General features: G+C 42.0%; 1 protein-coding gene across 2 annotated transcripts in view; it reads left to right on the top strand.

The window, feature by feature from the left end:
* The first annotated feature begins 18246 nt into the window (after positions 1-18246).
* CASR (calcium sensing receptor) overlaps positions 18247-19269 on the top strand; it is a 41122-nt gene continuing 40099 nt past the window's right edge. For both annotated transcript variants that reach the window (XM_075722796.1, XM_075722786.1), the window contains exon 1: positions 18247-18431. In XM_075722796.1, the coding sequence (XP_075578911.1) occupies positions 18247-18431 (185 nt within the window). The remainder of the gene's footprint in view (positions 18432-19269) is intronic.

The raw sequence follows: 19269 nt of genomic DNA, 5'->3' as shown, positions 1-19269 counted from the left end.
ACTGTCCTCTCCCTCCTGCAGGCTATCAACAGAAGCCTTGAAACATGAGATTTGGTTATAGAGTTCATCTCAAATGCAGAGCTACCAGAAAGATGAGCATATTGAGCACAATACAGACAACCACTGGTCCCCAGGGGAGAGCTGTAGTTTTGTATATTCCAACATTAGTGATCATTTCTACATTAAAGCTGTCTCCTTCACTGCTAGCTTTTGTGTTCTTCTCAGTTTTCAACAAACACAGTTTCATTTTACTACCTAGAGGACTGATTCAAAAATATTGAATAGGTTCAGAATGAGATTGATCTCTGAGTGATGTCTTTAGAAATTACTCCACTCATTGATATCATCCCTTTAACAAAACCTTTGAGATCTCTCCATAAAATAGTTTTGAATCTCTCTATTAAATGCAATTTTTAAATTTGTACAGTCATATGACTTGGAGAAGTCCATTTTATGCTCTATACAGTTGCCTTTGTCAAGCCAGCGTCTCATAAAAAGAACAGCGGGTTTTTTGGACAAGATGGTTCACATTAATTGTATTTTATCCCCATTGATTTTTAGAAAGTATGCTGATTTAAGTAATTTCATTATTGTATGCAAATTTATATTAGGGTACGGTGCCTATAATTTCCTCACCCTTCCTTCTTTAGTAGTTATTTAATACCTAGATACACTTGCAGTTCTCTAACCCTTTGGAATTTTCCCAGTTTTCCATGAGTTGTTCAGTATCAACACTAGTGGTTCGGAGAACTCCTCATTGAGTTTATGTAAGACTCCAGGCCTGTTGATTTGAAAACATTTAATTTTAGCAGATCTCGTCTCACATCTCCTTTTATTACCTACAGTGAATTTTGTTGTGCTGACGTAATATGGGATGATACATTCTCCAGCTTCATTCCAAGGACAAAACAATGTGCGAAGGACAAAATGTTTATTGGGTATTTCCGCCTTTTTTTTGATTGTAATTCTACAGTTTTATCACCCACATCTAGCAATGGGCTCATGGCCAGTCTCAAGCTTTTTCTAATATTTATAAAAATACCTTTTTTGCCTCTTTACCTCTGTTGACTATTAATACTTCCTTGATTTTATTAACTTCCCTCGTAAGTTCCCTGCATATTATATCTTAGAAATTGTTATTAACTTTTACTTTCCCCTTTCTTCTATGCTGTGAATAGGTGATTTTTAGTGTGTTTTATTGCCATCTTTTATCCCAGACAGCTGCTGGTTTAGTATAAATACTTTTGTGCTTAGAAGTGCATTTTTGGCCTGTGACTGGATAGTCTTAACACTTTATTTTACATTTTCCATTTGATTTTACACTACCAGTCAATTAGGCTGATAATTATTCTGAACTTTCAAACTTTGTCATGTTTAAAGCTCCAAGCCTACATTTTGGAACCAGTCCTCTATTACTGAACAATGCCACATTCTGCTTGCATATTGTAATTGTAACCACATCACCAGTATTGGTACCTGGGCAATCGCCAGTTCGAGGAAGTGCTTAAAACTTTTAGTCCATTAGAAACAAGTCTGTGGCTGAGCTGTTCAAGCTTCCATAGAGAAACTTTTATGTTATTACTGGAGCCCCAGGAAATTTAACCATCCTTTCAATACTGGCCACTTGACAGGTACAGCACGTACTCATTGCAAGAGCACATCCCCTATGACACAGTTTATTTCAAGTTAGGAAGGAAATTGTGAGAAGAAGTGGGCAGGAAATGTGAGTAAAATGTCATTAGGAACTATTCCAGTGAGATTCCCGAAGGAAGCACGAGGGGTTGCCTGAAAATCCCTGGGTTTTTTCCCTCCCACTGGCTGCTCATTCTTGCTCTGTGCTGTTTGCTGCCCCTGCTGTTGTGCTAGTGGAATTGTTCTAAACAATTGTTGTGTAGCTGTGCTGTAAATGAAAGCACCAAAAATCAATCACATTTTTAAAATGCCAACAATGAAGTTATGTTCTGATTTACAGCAGGGTTCCCTGGAAGTTGTATCAGCCAAATATCTATTCTTGGAAGTTGTAATACTAGACTGAACAAAGCACAGGATAGTATGTTTTGTACTGGTCCCCAGAGCAGAGAGGTAAAATGGATATAGGTTGTCCTTTACACAGTGGCAAGTATAGCTTTCATGCTCACTTTTGTTACTTCAGTGCTGTATGAGCAGTCTTGGCTGCAGCTTAAGAAGGCTTCACTCTGAGATATTATAGGACTCACCAGGAGAAAAGTCAGTTAAATACCTGAGGTCTTGTTGGGGATGATGAAAGCCCATGAAAAAAGGACCATCAGAAGGGAAGGCTGTCCTTTCCACTATAAAGTACACTTTGGGTTTATCTTTTGGTGAAAGGGAATCTGGTTCATCGCCTGGTCTTGCAGCCATGTCGTTGCTGGAGAACAGATCCCTAAATGAAGAGGCTCCTCACCTTTTGAAACTTAAAAATAGTCTGTCTTGCCTCCTTCCAGTTCTTTTTCTGAGATTTCCTGAGGGCAGAGGTAGCATTTCCTTCTTTGGGAGCTTTATAGGCTGCCAGGAAGAATTACAGGAGTAGCTCAAGAGAGGGCAGGATGGTATTCCTTTGGTAGGGAGCGAAATTCCTCCCAGGAGAGGGAAAAGTATGGCTAAGAAATGGTGAATGAACATTCGGTTGATGGCACAAGCTGGCGAAGGGCTCCTACCATTCCTGTGCCTGGAACAGTGACTCTCATCACTCGCCTTTCCGTGTTTCTCCTCCCATGTAGCTAATGAAAGCACCCATTAACTCTGTCCCTACTGAGAACCATGTGGGGATGGAGTGAAGCCCTCTGGATGGGGGGCTGACTCCCATGAAAAACGTTACTGGAGGTGAAACGTGCATCCACGTCTGGCCCTCTCCTGACATTCGTTCATTTGCCACATTAATCCTGGCAGCAGCACAATCAGTCAGCATAATGCCCTGTTATAAACAAAGATACACACGTAAATATCTAGTCAAGGTAGAAAATGTGGTGGGTTTGGGGTTTTTTTTCTTTTCTTTTCTTTTTTCCACTTGCTTAAATAAGCACAGCAGAGCTGGTTTTTATCACGCTCCTGCTCCTGCATTTTTCCAACCCAATTAGGCCATTACCAGGGCTAAATGAGGCATGGAGCCTCCAAAAGTCACACCGTCGTCCCGGAGATGAAGCGCATATAGCTGCAGAGTTGGCAGGCAGGCGAGGTGGCTGGGGCTCACCAGAGTGTGCCCCCAGGTGTTTTTCTGTTCCAGAAAGATCACCTTCAGAAAGCGGGGGTGGGGGGGGAGTCAATTGAAAAATATTATTTTAAAAAAGCGCTGTGTTAACGAGGGGTTGCCATGTTGTGGTCAAATAACGCTGCTGTGTTTCTTAGGGATGCACAGAGGAAGTGGGTAGCCACAGTATCTTCTGATTTCTGGACAGCATGGCAAAAAGGGCTGTGAAGACCATGAAAGCTTTCATGTGTCTTCCAGTGGTTATGATATTAGTTTTTTCCTTGCTGGTCAAGAGCTCCCTGCCTGCTGCAGCCTGCCCCCAGGTCTGTAGTGCTCCTGGGCGATCCCACTCCTCTGGGGGACAACCGGTACTCCAGTGGCCAGGCTCCCTTTCCAGCTGAGGGCCTTCAAGTCATTCGTACCATGCCAGCTTGTGCAATAAAGCAGGGCGCTCTTCAACTCTTTCCATGACACAAACCCCCTATTTGCTTCTATTCCCAAGCTGCTGGGAACTCTTTGTGCTGGATATAGAAATGATGCAGAGGAAGGGGTCGTCTGTCCTGAAGCTCTGGTAGCTCTCACTAATGGTTCCTAAATTATGAAGTGGAAAAAATTATGTTGTAAGTGTCTACAGCAAGGGGGGAAAAAAGGCTCCATTTAGAAAGACAAAGAATACAAAGCCTAGCAACTAGGCTCATCAAAGGCAAGCCTGGGATCTCCTGCTTCATTTCAGAGAGGAGCTCTGCCAGAAAGGATGATAATAGTTTTAAGCACATAAGTTTTTGTGTGCTGAAAGAAAATTAACACATGCACTTTTATGACCTTTATTTTTGTTCAATGGAAAGAATGGATAAGGTCCTTTGCTCTGAATACAGATTATTTTAGAAGCTGAATAGCTTTCTTCATCCCTACCTTCACCTCAGTTCTGCTGCCTTTACTCACACTGAGCAATGCCTTAGTTAAATCATATGAAACTTCTTGCAGAATATGGTAGTAGAATTGGATGCAATACTGAATTCACCAGCTAAATAAATCTGGAAGTGAGAAAGATACAATTCTTAGCCTTTTTCTGGTTTAAAAGAGTGATAATAGATCCGTTGAGGTGAATGTAGTCAAAAGAAGCCCACACTTGAGCATTATTGGACATCTTCTGGCTCCAGCTGCAGCAGTTTGAGGTGTTATTCTTACATCAGCATGCTCTTCACCTGGGCAGTCTCCCCAGCAAGAACCATGCTCCTGATCTGCTTCAGTGCCAAATCTAACCAATTTGGTTAGATTCACAGCAGTTTGACCTAAAGTGCCAGAATTTGCAGGAAACAGCTAAGGTGAAGGCTCAAGATCTATTTTTATCACTCTTTGGTGCCCCTGATGACCTCTAATAGTGGTGCAATAAAAAAATCACAGGTGAGATTGGGATATCTTAGGTGGTTGTAGGGAGAGTGACAGGGAATTTCCAATAGGGGACTATCACTCAGGGATATATATTTTGTTCACAGGAATGTGCGTGTCTCAGTTGTGGAGAGAAATGAGCTTGAAAAAAGTTAAGGTGTTGATTATTTTATTCTAGGGCTGACTTTTACAAAATTAGGGCTGTTCTTCACAAAACTCTTTTCTTAAGGACATTAACCAACTGCTAACTAGTGGAGCTAGAAATGTTCCTTAAGACACTAACACGGTAATTGTCTAGCACAACATTTTTGATGCACGTATCACTGGGTGCTGCTAGAGGCAGGTTCTTATACAAAATGGACGGTTGGTTTGAATCTGGATGACAATTTCCATCATCCTCATACATTACAGGACAGAAAACATGCATCTGTAGGGTTCGAAATGAATCCTGTAAAGAATCTAAGTGGGATTATTGAAAAAACTTTTATGTTTTTCCTCCCCATCTTTTACAAATAGTCATGGAAAGTTTGCTTCATACAAAGTTGTAAATTATATGGTGCCTCCCTGAAGAGGGCAGGTGGAAGAGCTGCGCTGGGTGTTTGCACGTTGCTGCTTTGATACTGCTGCTTGCCAGTATTGGCTGTATGTCATGGGTCTGTGGTATCATCTTACTGACATCTTTAGCAGGGAAGTGCAGCCCCACAGGCCCAGCCAGCATTTCTTAGGTGAAAAATATAAATAATCATAACTGATAAACAAGTCCTTGCATATCACATTGATCTTCCAGTACATTGCATAGGCAGACAAGGGTCACTGTTTCCATTCAGGGGTCAGTGTATAGCATACGGTACTGTATTCCGCCCTGTGCTCCATCCTCCATAAGACATGCTAGTACAAGCCAGCTCTGCAAGGAAGAGTCAGCAAAACCTGCTTTCTCTCCCCGTAGGGCTAGAGTGGGACATGCGCCTGTCTGTGTCAGTTACTCACCTCCCTTCACACCTGCATTTCTACTCTTGATTTTCTTCTCTGCCTTCCACTGGTCTATGTTTAGTGATTTTACGGGTTCAGCAGAACTTCTATCCTTGCTAGAGTCCAACATTTCTGATGAGCTTACCGAGGCTCCCTTTTCATTGAACCTATTTTCCTTTTCTGGGGACCCTGTTCACCCCTGCCTTCTTTAACAGGAAGAGGTTACACATAGTATACAGGCAAAAGAAATACAACAACAGGAAAGAGTGTTTTGGTATTAGAGTGAAAGAAGGAGGGAGAAGAAGACTGGAGACAGAACATTAATTATTCCATTCAGGAAATCATAAAGAAGAGAAAATAAGCAATGGAAAAATAGGGAAAAAAGACATCCTGGGACAGTAGAGAACTAGAAATGTAAGAGAAAGAGTAGAAAAAAAGACTACAAAAAAATCCATAAGGATTTATTAATAAATCATGCTGGACTTAATGTAAAAAGAAGCCATCCAATACAAAGAAAGTGTTTATTTGTTTTTAATAATAGTATAAACGAAAATGGAACAGCCAGCCAGGGGCTACTTTAGTCTCTGATTCAGCAAACCACTAAAGTACATGCTAAGCTGTTAGAATCTATTAGATTTCATTAAAGTCAAGTCTCACTAAAGTTGAGCACATACTTAAGTGTTTTTTCTGAATTGGATTTATGTTGAAATTGGCTCAGAATTACAGTTGTCCTTATTGTTTGGTTCACGGAGGATTCTACAGGGAAAAAATGGGATCAAATAAAGTGTTTTGCTTCAGATGCAGAGGTTTTTAAAAAAAAATCAAGTAAAATTAAAGGAAATTACTAGGCATAGTATGTTTTTCCCTTGTAAGCAATTTGACAAAGTTGAATTGGAAAAATTCTTCAACTCTCAAATCTGTATTTTATTTTATTTTATTTTGCTAGAGAAAACCCTGAATCAGCTGATACTCAGTTTGACATCTGTGGACATGGATGAAGCATAGTTGCAATACATTTCTGAAATTATTTCTGGCCACTATTACAAGTTGGGAAGCCAAGCCCCAGATAAAAAAAGTGATTGGCATAAGGCTGCCCAGCCAGGCAGGAGAAAGAAGCAGGTATCATGTCAAGGATCCTTCCCCACGCCAGCTCTGGGTGAACATCACTTTCAACAAAACTGTACCAAGTTGTTATCAGAAATCTGTTATCCTAGTTTATTTAAAAGCTGTACTTCATAGACAGATTGACTTTTCTAGTGGCTTGCACCTAATACCAGTGCATCACAGAAGGTTTTGGAAAGAAGAATTTTGCTGATACAACCCAGATTATTCTTCTCATGTTTATTTACATGATCCAAGCTTATTTGTTCCTGCTATTTTGTAAAAGAATATTCAGAATTTGGTTGATTAACTCAGAGAAATACAGAAAGATAATTATGCTTTTCCTTATTCTAGTGTTCTTATTCTGTTACTTCATGTTCCTTGACCTTTCAGCTTGCTAATCAGCAGATCTTACACTGGCCAATCAGAAAGTGTGACATCTCTTTTGAATAACATTGCACTAAATCGTGTATTTTAGCTACTTACAAACGACTGACTATTTTGGCATCTTCCCCACCACTCCCCCGTTCTTTCCTGCCTCATGATGTAGCACAGAAAGAAAAGTTTAAAATGGCCTGATCCTGGTGACCAGTCCTTCTAACCTATTATTTTCTAAACAGAAGAGAGGGAGACAAAAATTAAAGAGAAATGTAGGGTATAGAGCATCCAGGAGTTGATAAGAAGGATAGTTCCTTCTTATTCTTTCCAAGACAGACTAGAGCAGCAGAGTTTCATAAATTGTGTTCTTGGATTGGCATTTACTGGTGTTCAAGAATTGAGCTGAAGCCTCTTTTCATTTGCTTGTAAAGAAGTGCATCTTAAAAAAATGCCCTGATGCAAAGAGCATAACAAAACCATATTGTTTTATGGGCATGCCTAGCAAGGAAGAAGGACTGTGCTAGGGGGATTGAGCCCTCTTGTCAACCCCAGAGATGTTTCTATGAGAGAGGAAGAAGGTAGACTAGGAGCTGGGAACAATGGAGAAACTTCCCAGTTGCCTACACAGGGTCGTTCTGTAGAGCAGTGGTGGACTTGACTTCTGTGGGCTGTGAACACAGCACCCATTAACACTTCTGTATCTTCTAAGACCAGCCCCAGAAAAGTTATTAATCCTGCAAATTAGGAATTAAGAGCAATTCAGGTGGGTGACACTTGCTGGCAAAGCTTCTGCATTGGATGTAGGAGGAAAGGCTTGCTTGGGATACAAGAATGTTTATATAATATGCAGGAATATAAGGTACCCTGAAAGGCACACAGGTTGAATGCCTGGTTTTTTCACCTGCAGGCAAAGTCTGAACTAACCAAATTTTGCGAACAACATCCCATTGCCATACGCACCATCCCACAAGGATGTAGTGTCTTCATTCTGCAGAGCACCCCACAGGCTTTCTTTCTCCATCTGTCCAGGAGGGTCTAGTCACTTCCCAAAAATATGGGGTGGGGTAGAATAGCTGTTAGTGGAATGCACACTCGCTAGCATGGTTGGTGGGACTTTCTTTAGAAACAAGGAAAGTTAGGGAAACCAATTTCATAAAAATCACTGCCTATTTTATTGCAAGTCTTAAGGGTCCTAGTCTCCTCCGTACATGAAGACAAAAATCATTGAAACTACCAAGGAGCCTTAGGCTGGTATATCTAAGGCATCTTTTCACCCACTTTAAACAACTTACAAGATGGTAGGCTTTTAACAGGAGGGATAAGAAACAACCAAGTTAGTAAACCATGACACAGCAAGAGAAGGTCAGAGTCTGGAACATAGAGGTGAAACAGGACAGCTTTAAGATGTAGACCAGATGGATTCCCTGGTACCTATATTCTCTAAATCTGAGATTGCTCGAGGGTCCGATTGGCTCCCAACATACATTAGGGTAGTCAATAACTGTTTGGTTGATGGTGACTTCCCAAAACACTGCAGATGGGCTGCTGTGCCTCAGAACTCCCTAGGACTTGGAAATCCCTCCAAGCCCTGCTGTTCTGCCACGGCTCCTGTGCAGTGCTGTAGCTCCTTAGCATTTCTTAGCAGTTCATTAAGCAATCTAATGAATTTGTCACATGTTGTCTCTTGTCTAGTCATTTCCCAGTGAGTGCTGGGGGTGCAGCAGAATGCTTTGCTTGGTAGGATGCCTTGATAACCTCATGCATTTCTGTACTCCCTTTTATGTATACACACATGCACTTTTGCTGCACTTGTACTGAAGAAGACACAGGACTGGAAAGATGAGAAGTTGCGGAATTGTCTTATTCCCTTCTGGTATTTGTTTCAGAGCTTTCTCATATGTCTTGTAGAAATGAGCTTTAGCTCTTATTGCAGAAAACTCTTACCCTTCAGAGGAATAAAAACAGTCATGCCTATAAGGCCCCTAGAGATGTTTCTCAGGCTAGCTTGCAGCCACACCTGTGTAGAAACGGCTCCAAAGATGTATGTCACCCTCCACATAGATTTCCACCAAGCGCTCACTACTCAGAAACCACTTACAACTCTGCGTCTGCTGACACATCCCTGTGTCTGCTAATGGTGTTTGCTGAGTGCATTCAATGAGCCTCTAAGGTATTTTCTATTGCCGTTTCTGTTTTTTGCTTCCCACCATCAGCAAACAGAATTATTTCCACAAAGGGATATCAGTTCCCAGGATCCAAATCACACTGATCAGGGACTTTGAACATGATACTGGTGCAAGTTACTTGAAAGGTGTCATGTGAATCCCAAAGTCAGGTACAGCCCTGTTAAAAGGTGGTTGCTGTAAACCCATGCAATCCCAGCTACATTGCTTGGCATGTGATAACGTGCACTTTATGAGCCAGTGCCGAAGTGGGAGGGAGATCAGAGGCCTTGTAATCCCACATTAAATCCACACATGGTAAATGCTGCCTGTGGGCAGGTTTGGATTTTTAGCTGGTTGTGCAAGAGCCAGGAGCTGATGCTCTTTTGACTGCTGTTGCTACCACCAAATTTGTTTGAGATTCCTTGAAACAAAGTGTTCTGGTTAGTCCTGGCTCCTTTTTCCATATCTGCAGTTCCCCAGAGGCTCTGACATCAGGCTCTAACAGTTTTGGCTTCCTTGTTCTCAAGTTGCTGTGTTGAGAATATCAGCAGTAATACTCCAGGCATATTTCTGCCACTTGGGTATTTCATCATGCTAAACACGGATCGGGGTGTGACTCCACACTCTTTCGTAGTACGCTTTTTATTATTTGGACGCCAGTACATAATCACTAATGATATGACTGCTACATGAAAATAATCTTAAAGGTATGAAAATTCTAGAAACTTAAATGGTAACTCACTGATGAAAACAATTTTGGGCATATCAGTAGTAGCAGAATTAAATGTGATACAATTGCCTGGTTTACTATATTTTTTTTTATGTTTAGTTTATCTTGGAGACTTGAGAATGTTACTCTAGGACAAGTGCTTAGGTTTTTCATGGCCAACTTAAACACGTTCTTAGGCCTGCTTTTCCTTCTGCAGGCTATTCCTCCCAGTGCTAAGAATATGGCTTTCTTCATTTGAACTGGCCAGGTCTTGTTGTTTATGAGATGCAGCAGCTTCTTCAGTACCATGTTTGATTTGTATGCAGTATTTTTGGCCTCCTCTTAGCTTTTCCAATGCCAAGTGTGACTGTAATGTATCTTTTCTTAATATACATTTTCCGCATTGTAATAGGATATTAGCATCCTGACTCCTGCCAGCAAAATTCCGTCTATAACAGATAACACCCCCTTAAGCTAATAGCAGGGCATGGAAATACTGTCCTGGAGATCCTGTGCTGATGGTCTTGATGATTTTGTAAAGTCCCATTCTCAGTAAAAGCTCTAGCATTCACATTTTATATTTAGTTCAAAACGAAGTGTATGTGTAGTGTTTTTAAAACAGAGTCATTATTCTAGATCTGAATTTTGCTCTACACTCCTCTTGTCTCTGAACTCTCCAAACTCTTCCAAGGCTGAGATTCTATTTCCCAATCATGCTATTTGTCTAGACAAAAATCTCCCTATTTTGGGGAGTGTGGGGTGTAAGAATTGTCTCTTTTGGCATTGGCAATAGGTGCTTTATAATAATTTTCAGTTAACACTTGCCTTCTTTAAAGACAGAACAGTTTAATTCCACAGACAAAATTCAAACAAGCAAAAGCTGAAGAGGGAACGCTCAAGCGTTTTCTGACAAAGCAGCATTTCATCAGAAAACAGTGATTTGGCAAAAGCAAGAAGCTCTGTGGAAGTCTCCTGGTGGGGCAGTGCATTGCTGAAATGCAGCTGGAGATCCCGCAGGATTTTGCTTCATGCCCAGCATGCCCCAAGTGGTGGATGAGCAGCTTGGCTCCTCCAAACCACCCAACATCACAGCTCCCGGGCATTCAGCTGCAGGCTGTGCTGGCCTTGGGACATCCAGGCCTCCCAGAGGCGGGACAACCCTGCTGAATAGGCTGTGTGTGGGTCCAGAGTCTTTTGGGGTCTGGGACAGCCCTGTTGCCATGGCCAGGATCAGGAATCTTCCCCAGTTCTCTGCTGTAAAAAGGTCCTGAAAGCCTGGGAGACTCAGCTGAGCTTGAGCATGCCAGTTCCTTGTTGGTATCAAGGTTGATCACATGAAGTTTAGTAGGTTCTACCTGTGGGCTGAGTGGGAGGGAAAAGCTTTTGGAAGATGAGAATTTCTTGTGAGGTTTCATGGCCTTGTGGATATAAACATGCTCAACTTTGCCTTGTGTTCAGCTGATGATCTACCATAAGTTAACAATGTCATGCTGTTCCAAAAAAGACAAGTGCCACGCTGAGATATATAAACAGGGCTGTAGCCTGCAAGACACACGAAGTAATCCTACCACTCCATTCAGCGCTGGTAAGGGCCCAACAAGGACACTGTGTCCATTTCTGGGCACCAGTCTGCACTAAATGTGGAGACATGCTGGAGAGAGGCCAGAGGAATGAAACAAGAATAATCTGAGCTCAGGAAAGCATCTTTATGAAAAAAGATTAAATTAATTACGTTTGCTTGGTCTAAAAAAAAAGAGAAAAAGGGGAGGTGAGTTCAAATCCCAAATAAGGCGATTATGAGGAGGGAGGCACTGGACTGCATGTGATAGATGGGAGAAGATGGCAGGCTTAAGTTTCAACAAAAAAACATTCAAGTTAGATGTGAGAAAACATTTGCCTCGGCAAGAGCAGAGAAGCATTGGAGTAGGCTGCCCTGGGCGTCTGACAGGTCTTCTTCCTCAAAAAGGTTTTGGAGAAAATATGCCGGGAACAGGACTACTAATACTGAGCCCGTCTTGGGCTAAGGGACAGGCTGCATGACCCCTTGAGATCCTTTCCAACCTGGCTATTATATGAACTTGATCAGCTGCTGTTTAAAGTTGTGGTTAGTTACTGTTTGATTAAGAAGTGCCTCATAAGTAATATATGCCACAAGTGTGCCAGTCGGCTTCTTTTCACCCAAAGGACAAAGATTTATTGAACATTTCTGGCTTTTCTGCATAATTTAGTCTGACAACTAAAACATTCGTTCAACTAGGAAAATGGTATCAATTGCTGCAAGCTTTTCAGAAACCTATGACTGTACCCTAGGTACTTTCTGTCCCCTCTCAGGTACTGTTTTTGCCATGACAATAGTGTCCAGATGTCTCCCCCTGTTCCTGGAATCACTTTAAGTTCTTCCACTGAAGTTTAGGTGAGATAGCTGCTACTTTACTTCCACTTCCAAGAGAGTTCAAATTCAAAATATCTGATAGTTACAAAACAGAGTTGAAAAAATATTAAAGAATATTTAAAAAAGGGGGGGGGGGGGGTGTGGTAAAAATAGGGCTGTTAAAAAAATGGAAATGACAATACTTATTTTTTATATTTTTCTTGCAAACGAAATCTTACAGAATTGTATTTGTTGAGTACATGTACAGGGAATACGTGTTGTGCATTGAAGAGCTTATAATCAAAGAATTATGTGCTACTACTAAATAATGTTTTAAATGTAAAATTATTTGCAAAGGAAAAAAAATAGCAATGGCGTCCAAGCTTCCTTCTTAATTCAGTTGCTTGTTCATTTAATCTTTTTAATTCATTAGCTGAAAACTGCAGGACCACAGTAATTTGTAGTACAATTTCCACCTATGTTTTGCTAAGTTTTATGTCTTCAGGCATGCGTTAGCAGGTAATTCAATCTTTGGCTGCATAACGCTTTCCTTTAATAAGGAAGAGGCTCATAATCTTAATCCAATTAAAGAAAAGAGAACTGAAGGAAGATTTGCCACAACAAAAGATGATACTAGAAGGATATTAGCTTGGGGTACTGGCAGCAAGCTCATAACTGTTCATCAGGAAATCAGTGTCTTCAAATATATTCAACCTCAGGTGTGGAGAGCACTTGAAAGCAGCTGGGAGACCTGTGTCTCCTATTAAATGAGTTGAAGATACTTTGTTTCCCAGCTATAGTTGGTATTTAAGTATAGAGAGTTGTAAATTTTGACACTGAGATTTACAAGGAGCTGGGCATACACTTAGTTTTGCTTTTTCTGGATATCATTTTGTGCCAGTGCATCTTTGAACATTTATCCCTCAGTTTTCTGCCTCAGTGATGTGTTTTATATATACACACCCCATCTTGTTCACAGACAGCACCTCAGATATTATTTCAGGTCTGTGTCCTGTCCCTGAGAATAGCTAGTTCCAAATTCTTCAGGAGGATACGAAGTATTACCCTATACCATGAATGAATAACTTTGTTTTCATTGTCTAATCCCTTGTCATGCTCTTGAATTACATCTTGGAGTACTGAGTGCTGTAAATGCTGTTTTAAAATGAACCCTATTTTACCAGTTTAGATCTTTCAACTTTGCCTACTGTGAGAAAAGAGAAATAAGAATGTGAATTTACTTTTTCTACATTTAATACTTCAGCCACGTACTGTCTGGTGGCAAAGAGTGGTTCCTAAATATTCAGTAGCATCAGCTCAAATCCCTCCATAGCATCCCAGCAAACTAAATTACATTGCCTATTTGTTCATGATGAAAATGGTTTGCTTTTTCATAAGCAAAAAACCCCAAAGGTAAAAGAAAGCCTTATTAAAGAAAAAGTGGAAAAACAGAGTAAAAAATCAGCAGGCTGTGGTCTCAAGCTCACCTTCTTCCCACAACAGATGGGGAAGTCACTGATCCCATCCCACCTCACCTTGGGTAAGTCCTACGCACAGCTCCCTGCCCAGGCTCAGGGTATTGCTGGCCACCTCCACCTCTGCCCCTGAAGGAGCATGCAGTTCCCCAGGTCTTTTTGCCAGGGGGGAGGGAGGCAGGGGAGGGGATGCCCTAGGCTAAATAGCAGCAGTCAGACCATCCCATCTCTTTGCAGCTGCTCTTCAGAAATTACTGCTGCCTGCTTCAAACATCTTGCCTCTAAGTACTGGGTCTGCAAGGCCCCACCTGTGCTGGCCCTCACCTCAATATGCTGTATCAGCTTTTTTCCCTTCTTTTTTTTTTTTTTTTTTACTACTGAAGAAATGAAAATTCAGACTCCTCTTCCTCTTGTTTCCCTGTCCTAGGACTCTTCCTTGTTCTCCTGGAAGGCTACGTTGCTGGTTGGGGTGATTCCTCAGCCCAGGAGCTCTTGGTCTGGGCACAGCATGTTTTGTCCATGCCCTACCAGATGTAATTAGCAGCATTTTATTTATACTATCCTCAAACCTGGCCGTATCTGAACAAGAATCTCCATCCTAGCACAACTGCCGTGCCAGTGATGCCAGCTCCCCTGGACCCCATCACTCTCTAGCAGATGCGGGCGGGGGGGAGGGATCCCCACAGAAAGTGGCCACTGGCCAAAGCTCCAGGTTGCTGTTCTTTCCCTTTGCCCACAAGTGTCAGCCATCACCTCCTGCCTGTCACATCAGGCCCCATGTACTGTTTATCATTTCAGATCTTTTCTTCTCTTCCCTTTCCTTCATATCCTTTCTTAAATTAAACAGTGCCAGCCTTTCTAACCATGAAATCTCTCCTGGACACACAATGTTTTCGCTGGCTTTCTGAGCTGCTTTCATATGTCCTATATGCTACACTGGGACAGGGGTATCTGAGCCAACACTATCTGTAGGCATCTTTAAATTGACTTTAATAATACTGCTGCATTACGTCCCTGTTATTAATCTCAGTTTGCAACCCAGGAGAGCATTTTACTTATTTTTTGGCTGCTGCTTCTTACAGAACAAGGGTCCCTATTGAATTGTCCAGAAGAGGACGCAATTTTGGCCTGTTACTGATTTTCTGGTGCCGGCTCATTCTGGAACATACAGAGCAGCTAATCAGAATGAGTATAAAAATATTTTGTTCAACTCATAGTTGCTTCTAAGAACAGAGGCTCCAAGCATAGCTTTTCATGCCTGTGCCAGACAGAAATGGTGGTTAAGCAGGAGATGTATCTACCTAGATAGGTGAATGAAGCAGGCAAGGAGGGAAGTGCAATCAGCTGCACCAAAGGCACCCTGCTCCACTGGGATGTGTCACTCACACTGGAACCAGCTAAACCAGATCTCATGTGGTAGACCTCACTTGTCAGCCTCAGTCTCTCACAGACCACTTGCAGGCTCCAGAGCAATTCATGAGGGTCCTACCCACTCTTGGACACAGTTGAAGAGGACTGCAAAACAGGTGAAGTGGTTCAGCAGGGGAGCAGACCACTCTTTTTCTCAGGGACCGTATGCTATCAGCTCACCCAGTGTTGGGAGAGTGCCCTTGGAAAGGCAGCAGCAAGGAACAGATTGATAATAGCAGAACAGTTTGACTACGTGTCTCTTTGCTGCCTGATCTGAGCAGTGCTTGGGAAAAACGGCAGGCAGAGTAGCAGCAAAGATGCTCTCACCATGGTTCTCCATGTAGGTGGAAACTTCCCTAAGTGGTCCTCTCACTTGGGCAGGGAGTGGACTGTGAGCAGATGTAGAGAACACGTGTGCTATACTTGACCTCCCCATCTGCAATAAATTTGATGCGCTCATGAAGCACAGATCTTGCTGCACATTCACCAGCTGCCTGGCTGTATGCACAGCAAGGCTAGCTATGTGTTAAGGCAGTGGGTCATGGTGTAAAGCCGTCTTCTGCAGCAGGCACACTGCATGTCTGTCTTGTCTTCCTGTCACAAGACCAGACACCCATTCTGTAGATAATTGTAGATATTTCCATGGGCCATCAGACAGCAGGAGGGCTTTGTGAACCAGGATGGAATGAAAGAGTCTGCAGCTGACTGCAATGATTATTTGCCTTTCAGTAGTTCATCCCATAGGACCTGGCAGACTTAGCCTCAGCCAGGAAGAGAGAGAGAACATCAGCCTAGAAAATGTGTGATATGCTTTTTCATATCTTTTTTGAATCCATAAGTGGTGTGAGGTAGATGACCTTTCCCTACCTGAAACATGGCAAAGTGTCTCCTTCCTTTTTCTGTTGGGCACCAAAGAAGCAACAGCCACCGTCCATCTGCCAGGGGAAATGCAAACCCAAAAGCTCAGGGACAGTTTTTCACATGCTCGCTTGTTGCACTGCTTTGTCACCTGCTTGTCCTGGCTCTGGTTAAAGTTCTGTCATCCTGCTGTCAAAGGGCCACATGCAAATACCAGAGGCTTGTCAGTACAAGGTACCAGTCAGATGTTAAGACAACATGCTCACAAGCGATAGATGATATTGCATCCTGGCTAGAGCAATGTGACATAACTCCAATTGCTTGCCAAAGGAATGTCCCAAAGTGTTTTCTGACTGCCAGTGTCAGCAGCAGCTGGACATTTCATGTCCATGTTTTAGATTTTGAGGATAGTGTTGAAATCCCCACTCAGCAGTAGCAATCTAGGAGTCAGGTTTGTCAAAATGGGAGTTTCTGACTTTGGATTGAGTCACCTGAATGCTGCGAACATGAAACACATTTTTTCATATGAAAACCAGTATGCTCCTGCAAAATCTTTCAGTGTGACTCCACATTTCCTGGTAAAAAATTGTTTGCCTAGACATATTTTCATTTTTAGCCAAAGATTTGATTGCCCTTGCCAATGACAATGTGCTTGTTCAAGCCAGGACCAAAAAATAGTTTAAAGTGGACCCACCACAGAGAAGGGCAGCTGTCTAAGTGTGTTGGCTGCAGAGGCATCAGAATGATGTGAGCTTTGTCTCTCTTCTCCCATTGACTGCTGCACCTGGAACCTTCATTTTAACAAAAGTGTGTGAAATATTTCCAAATGCTTGGTGGTCATACAGCATGCATAATCATTAGGGCTGGCTACTAGAAGAGCCCCCATGATCACAGTGCTTCCCTGCAGTAGCTCCTTTTTTGACCTAGGTACAGGTCAAATCTGTCTAGGTACATTTAGTGCATAAGTCGTCATCCTCATAAAAAGGTTCTCAGCACTTGAAAACTCTTGATGACTTACTTCAAAAATTAACTGACGACTAGCAACGTATGCCTAGCTTCTATTCTGAATTTGACTAACTTCAGATTTTTACTACTAGCTTTTAAACCTATTCCAAATAGGCTGAAGAGCTGTTTATTATGATTTTGTTGTGCTACCCCCTCCCCCATAGCCATAGCCATTTTCATATGCCGTAATTAAGTTAGTTCTTCACTTGGCAGGCCTGTAGATGTGCTGCAGGGAAAATGTATTGAGCACAGAGAAGCTGCAATATTTCTCATTCCCAGGATGCAGGCTTCAAAGCTCAACGGCTAAGCTTGCAATGACATGATCACCAAACCTTTCAAGCTTTCATGATTTATTATGGAGAAGGATCTTGATTTCAAATGCTTCCCTGGAAGTCATCCTCACTTTGAATGTGAAAGAAGTCTTTCTTGTGACCTTGTTTCATTTTTAGCAAGGATAAGTTCAAACCAGAGAGTTAAGAATCATCAAGGGAAAGGAGGGGATGGATCAACACCAAAAGATTATCATCGTTCTTTTCTTAAGAGAAATGTTTGATTCTTACTGCATTTGATGCTTTCTTATTCCCCACTTGCCCATCTAAGTCTCTCACAGTGTGCTCTGTTCATGGAGGCCTGATCACAAGTTTTAGAGGGTCTCCTGTGACCAGAGTCATGCAGAAGCATAGGAAGATGGTGGGAAGACACCCACCTCACATGTGTGATAGAGAGTTAGGCATCCAAGAGAATCTATGACATTTGTTTGAGGAGGTGTGACTGGCATCACTGGGGTGTCTGTCTTGTTCTGTCAAAGTTGGCATGTGTCCTGCACAGGTTGTTGAGTGGGAGCAGCCATGGGGGCATACTAAGAACTTGATGGGACAATGCAGAACTGCCGTGGCAGCGTGGGGTCCTGGTGTGCAGCTAGGATCACTTGTCATGTCTTTCTTTTGCAGTTCTCAGAGATGGGCTCTCCATAATGCTTTGGTTATGAAGAAAGAAGGACTGCTGAATTGTTGTTTTGCAATGGAGAAGACAGAGGGAGAAACACCAGCACTGTGGCTCCCACCCTGTTGCTTATCTCCCTGCAGACATGTGTCCCAAATCCTCTCTGTGCTGTATTAAGGAAAGGAAAAGCTTAGACATTACAACATCTGCTTTCTTACATCACCTTTTCCAATTTTGCATCCTATAACCCCCTGGTGAAAAGAGGAACAATGACTTTATATAGCTGCTGCTTGATTCTTTTGCTGTTTACCTGGAACACAGCTGCCTATGGGCCAAACCAACGGGCACAGAAGAAGGGAGACATTATTCTTGGAGGATTGTTCCCCATTCATTTTGGAGTGGCTGCTAAAGACCAGGATCTAAAATCAAGACCAGAATCAGTGGAGTGTATAAGGTAAGCCAAGAAAATAAAAAATGAAAAGTTTTAGTGGGGGAGTCTTGCCCTTTCAGGGCTACAGGTGACATGCTATACACCGTGTAAATACAGCCTGTAGTCTGATGCTTGCAATGGCAATGGGAAAGTATGGTGTAAATAACAGAATAAAACAGGCGTGTAAAGGCAGGAAATGCATATGTTAAACAGTAACATAAATAATATTTGGACAGTGAAAGAGGGAAATCCTTGTATTACCCAAAGCTGCCAAAACATGAATCTATCTGGCCATTCACAGTGGACATTTGAATAGTATCTGAAAAATAGCTTTCCTAGCAGAAGGATGGAAAATAACCCATAGTACCCTTAAGTTCATTTTATTACAGTCATGCATAGCAAAATAGCTTAGAAATCAAATTTGGGGCTTTTTTCCCAGTTCTGCCTCTCATCTTCTAAGACTTTACAAACTGTTTAATTGCCTAAAGAAGTAAATAGGTGAAAGAGAGATGGGTCACTGCTTTTGAAGAATCCCACTGAACACATAGATGTCTTTTTAGGACCTTTACGAAGTCCCAGACTTGAACTCCTTACCCAGGCTTTCCTCACCCAAAGTCCTTTTCTTCTGTGTAAACAGTGCATATAGGTTTTGTCTTAAGTCTTTGGCAGTTAACCCTGGAGGGAGAAATGCACATGCAGACATCGTATCTTATTATTAATATGTAGCCATTTTTATGATGAAACATGAGGAATTTTTAGCCTTACAACCCTGCACATAATACACATAAAGTGTGACAGAAACTGATTGCAACTGAAATGTCATATAAACAAAATACAAGAAATTGATGTGGAATTTTGTCAT

The sequence above is a fragment of the Pelecanus crispus genome, chromosome 1 (genome assembly GCF_030463565.1).
Source record: "Pelecanus crispus isolate bPelCri1 chromosome 1, bPelCri1.pri, whole genome shotgun sequence".
Classification (NCBI taxonomy): domain Eukaryota; kingdom Metazoa; phylum Chordata; class Aves; order Pelecaniformes; family Pelecanidae; genus Pelecanus; species Pelecanus crispus.
The sequence above is the reverse complement of the archived record's forward strand: the minus strand, read 5'-3'. Positions and strand labels throughout refer to the sequence as shown.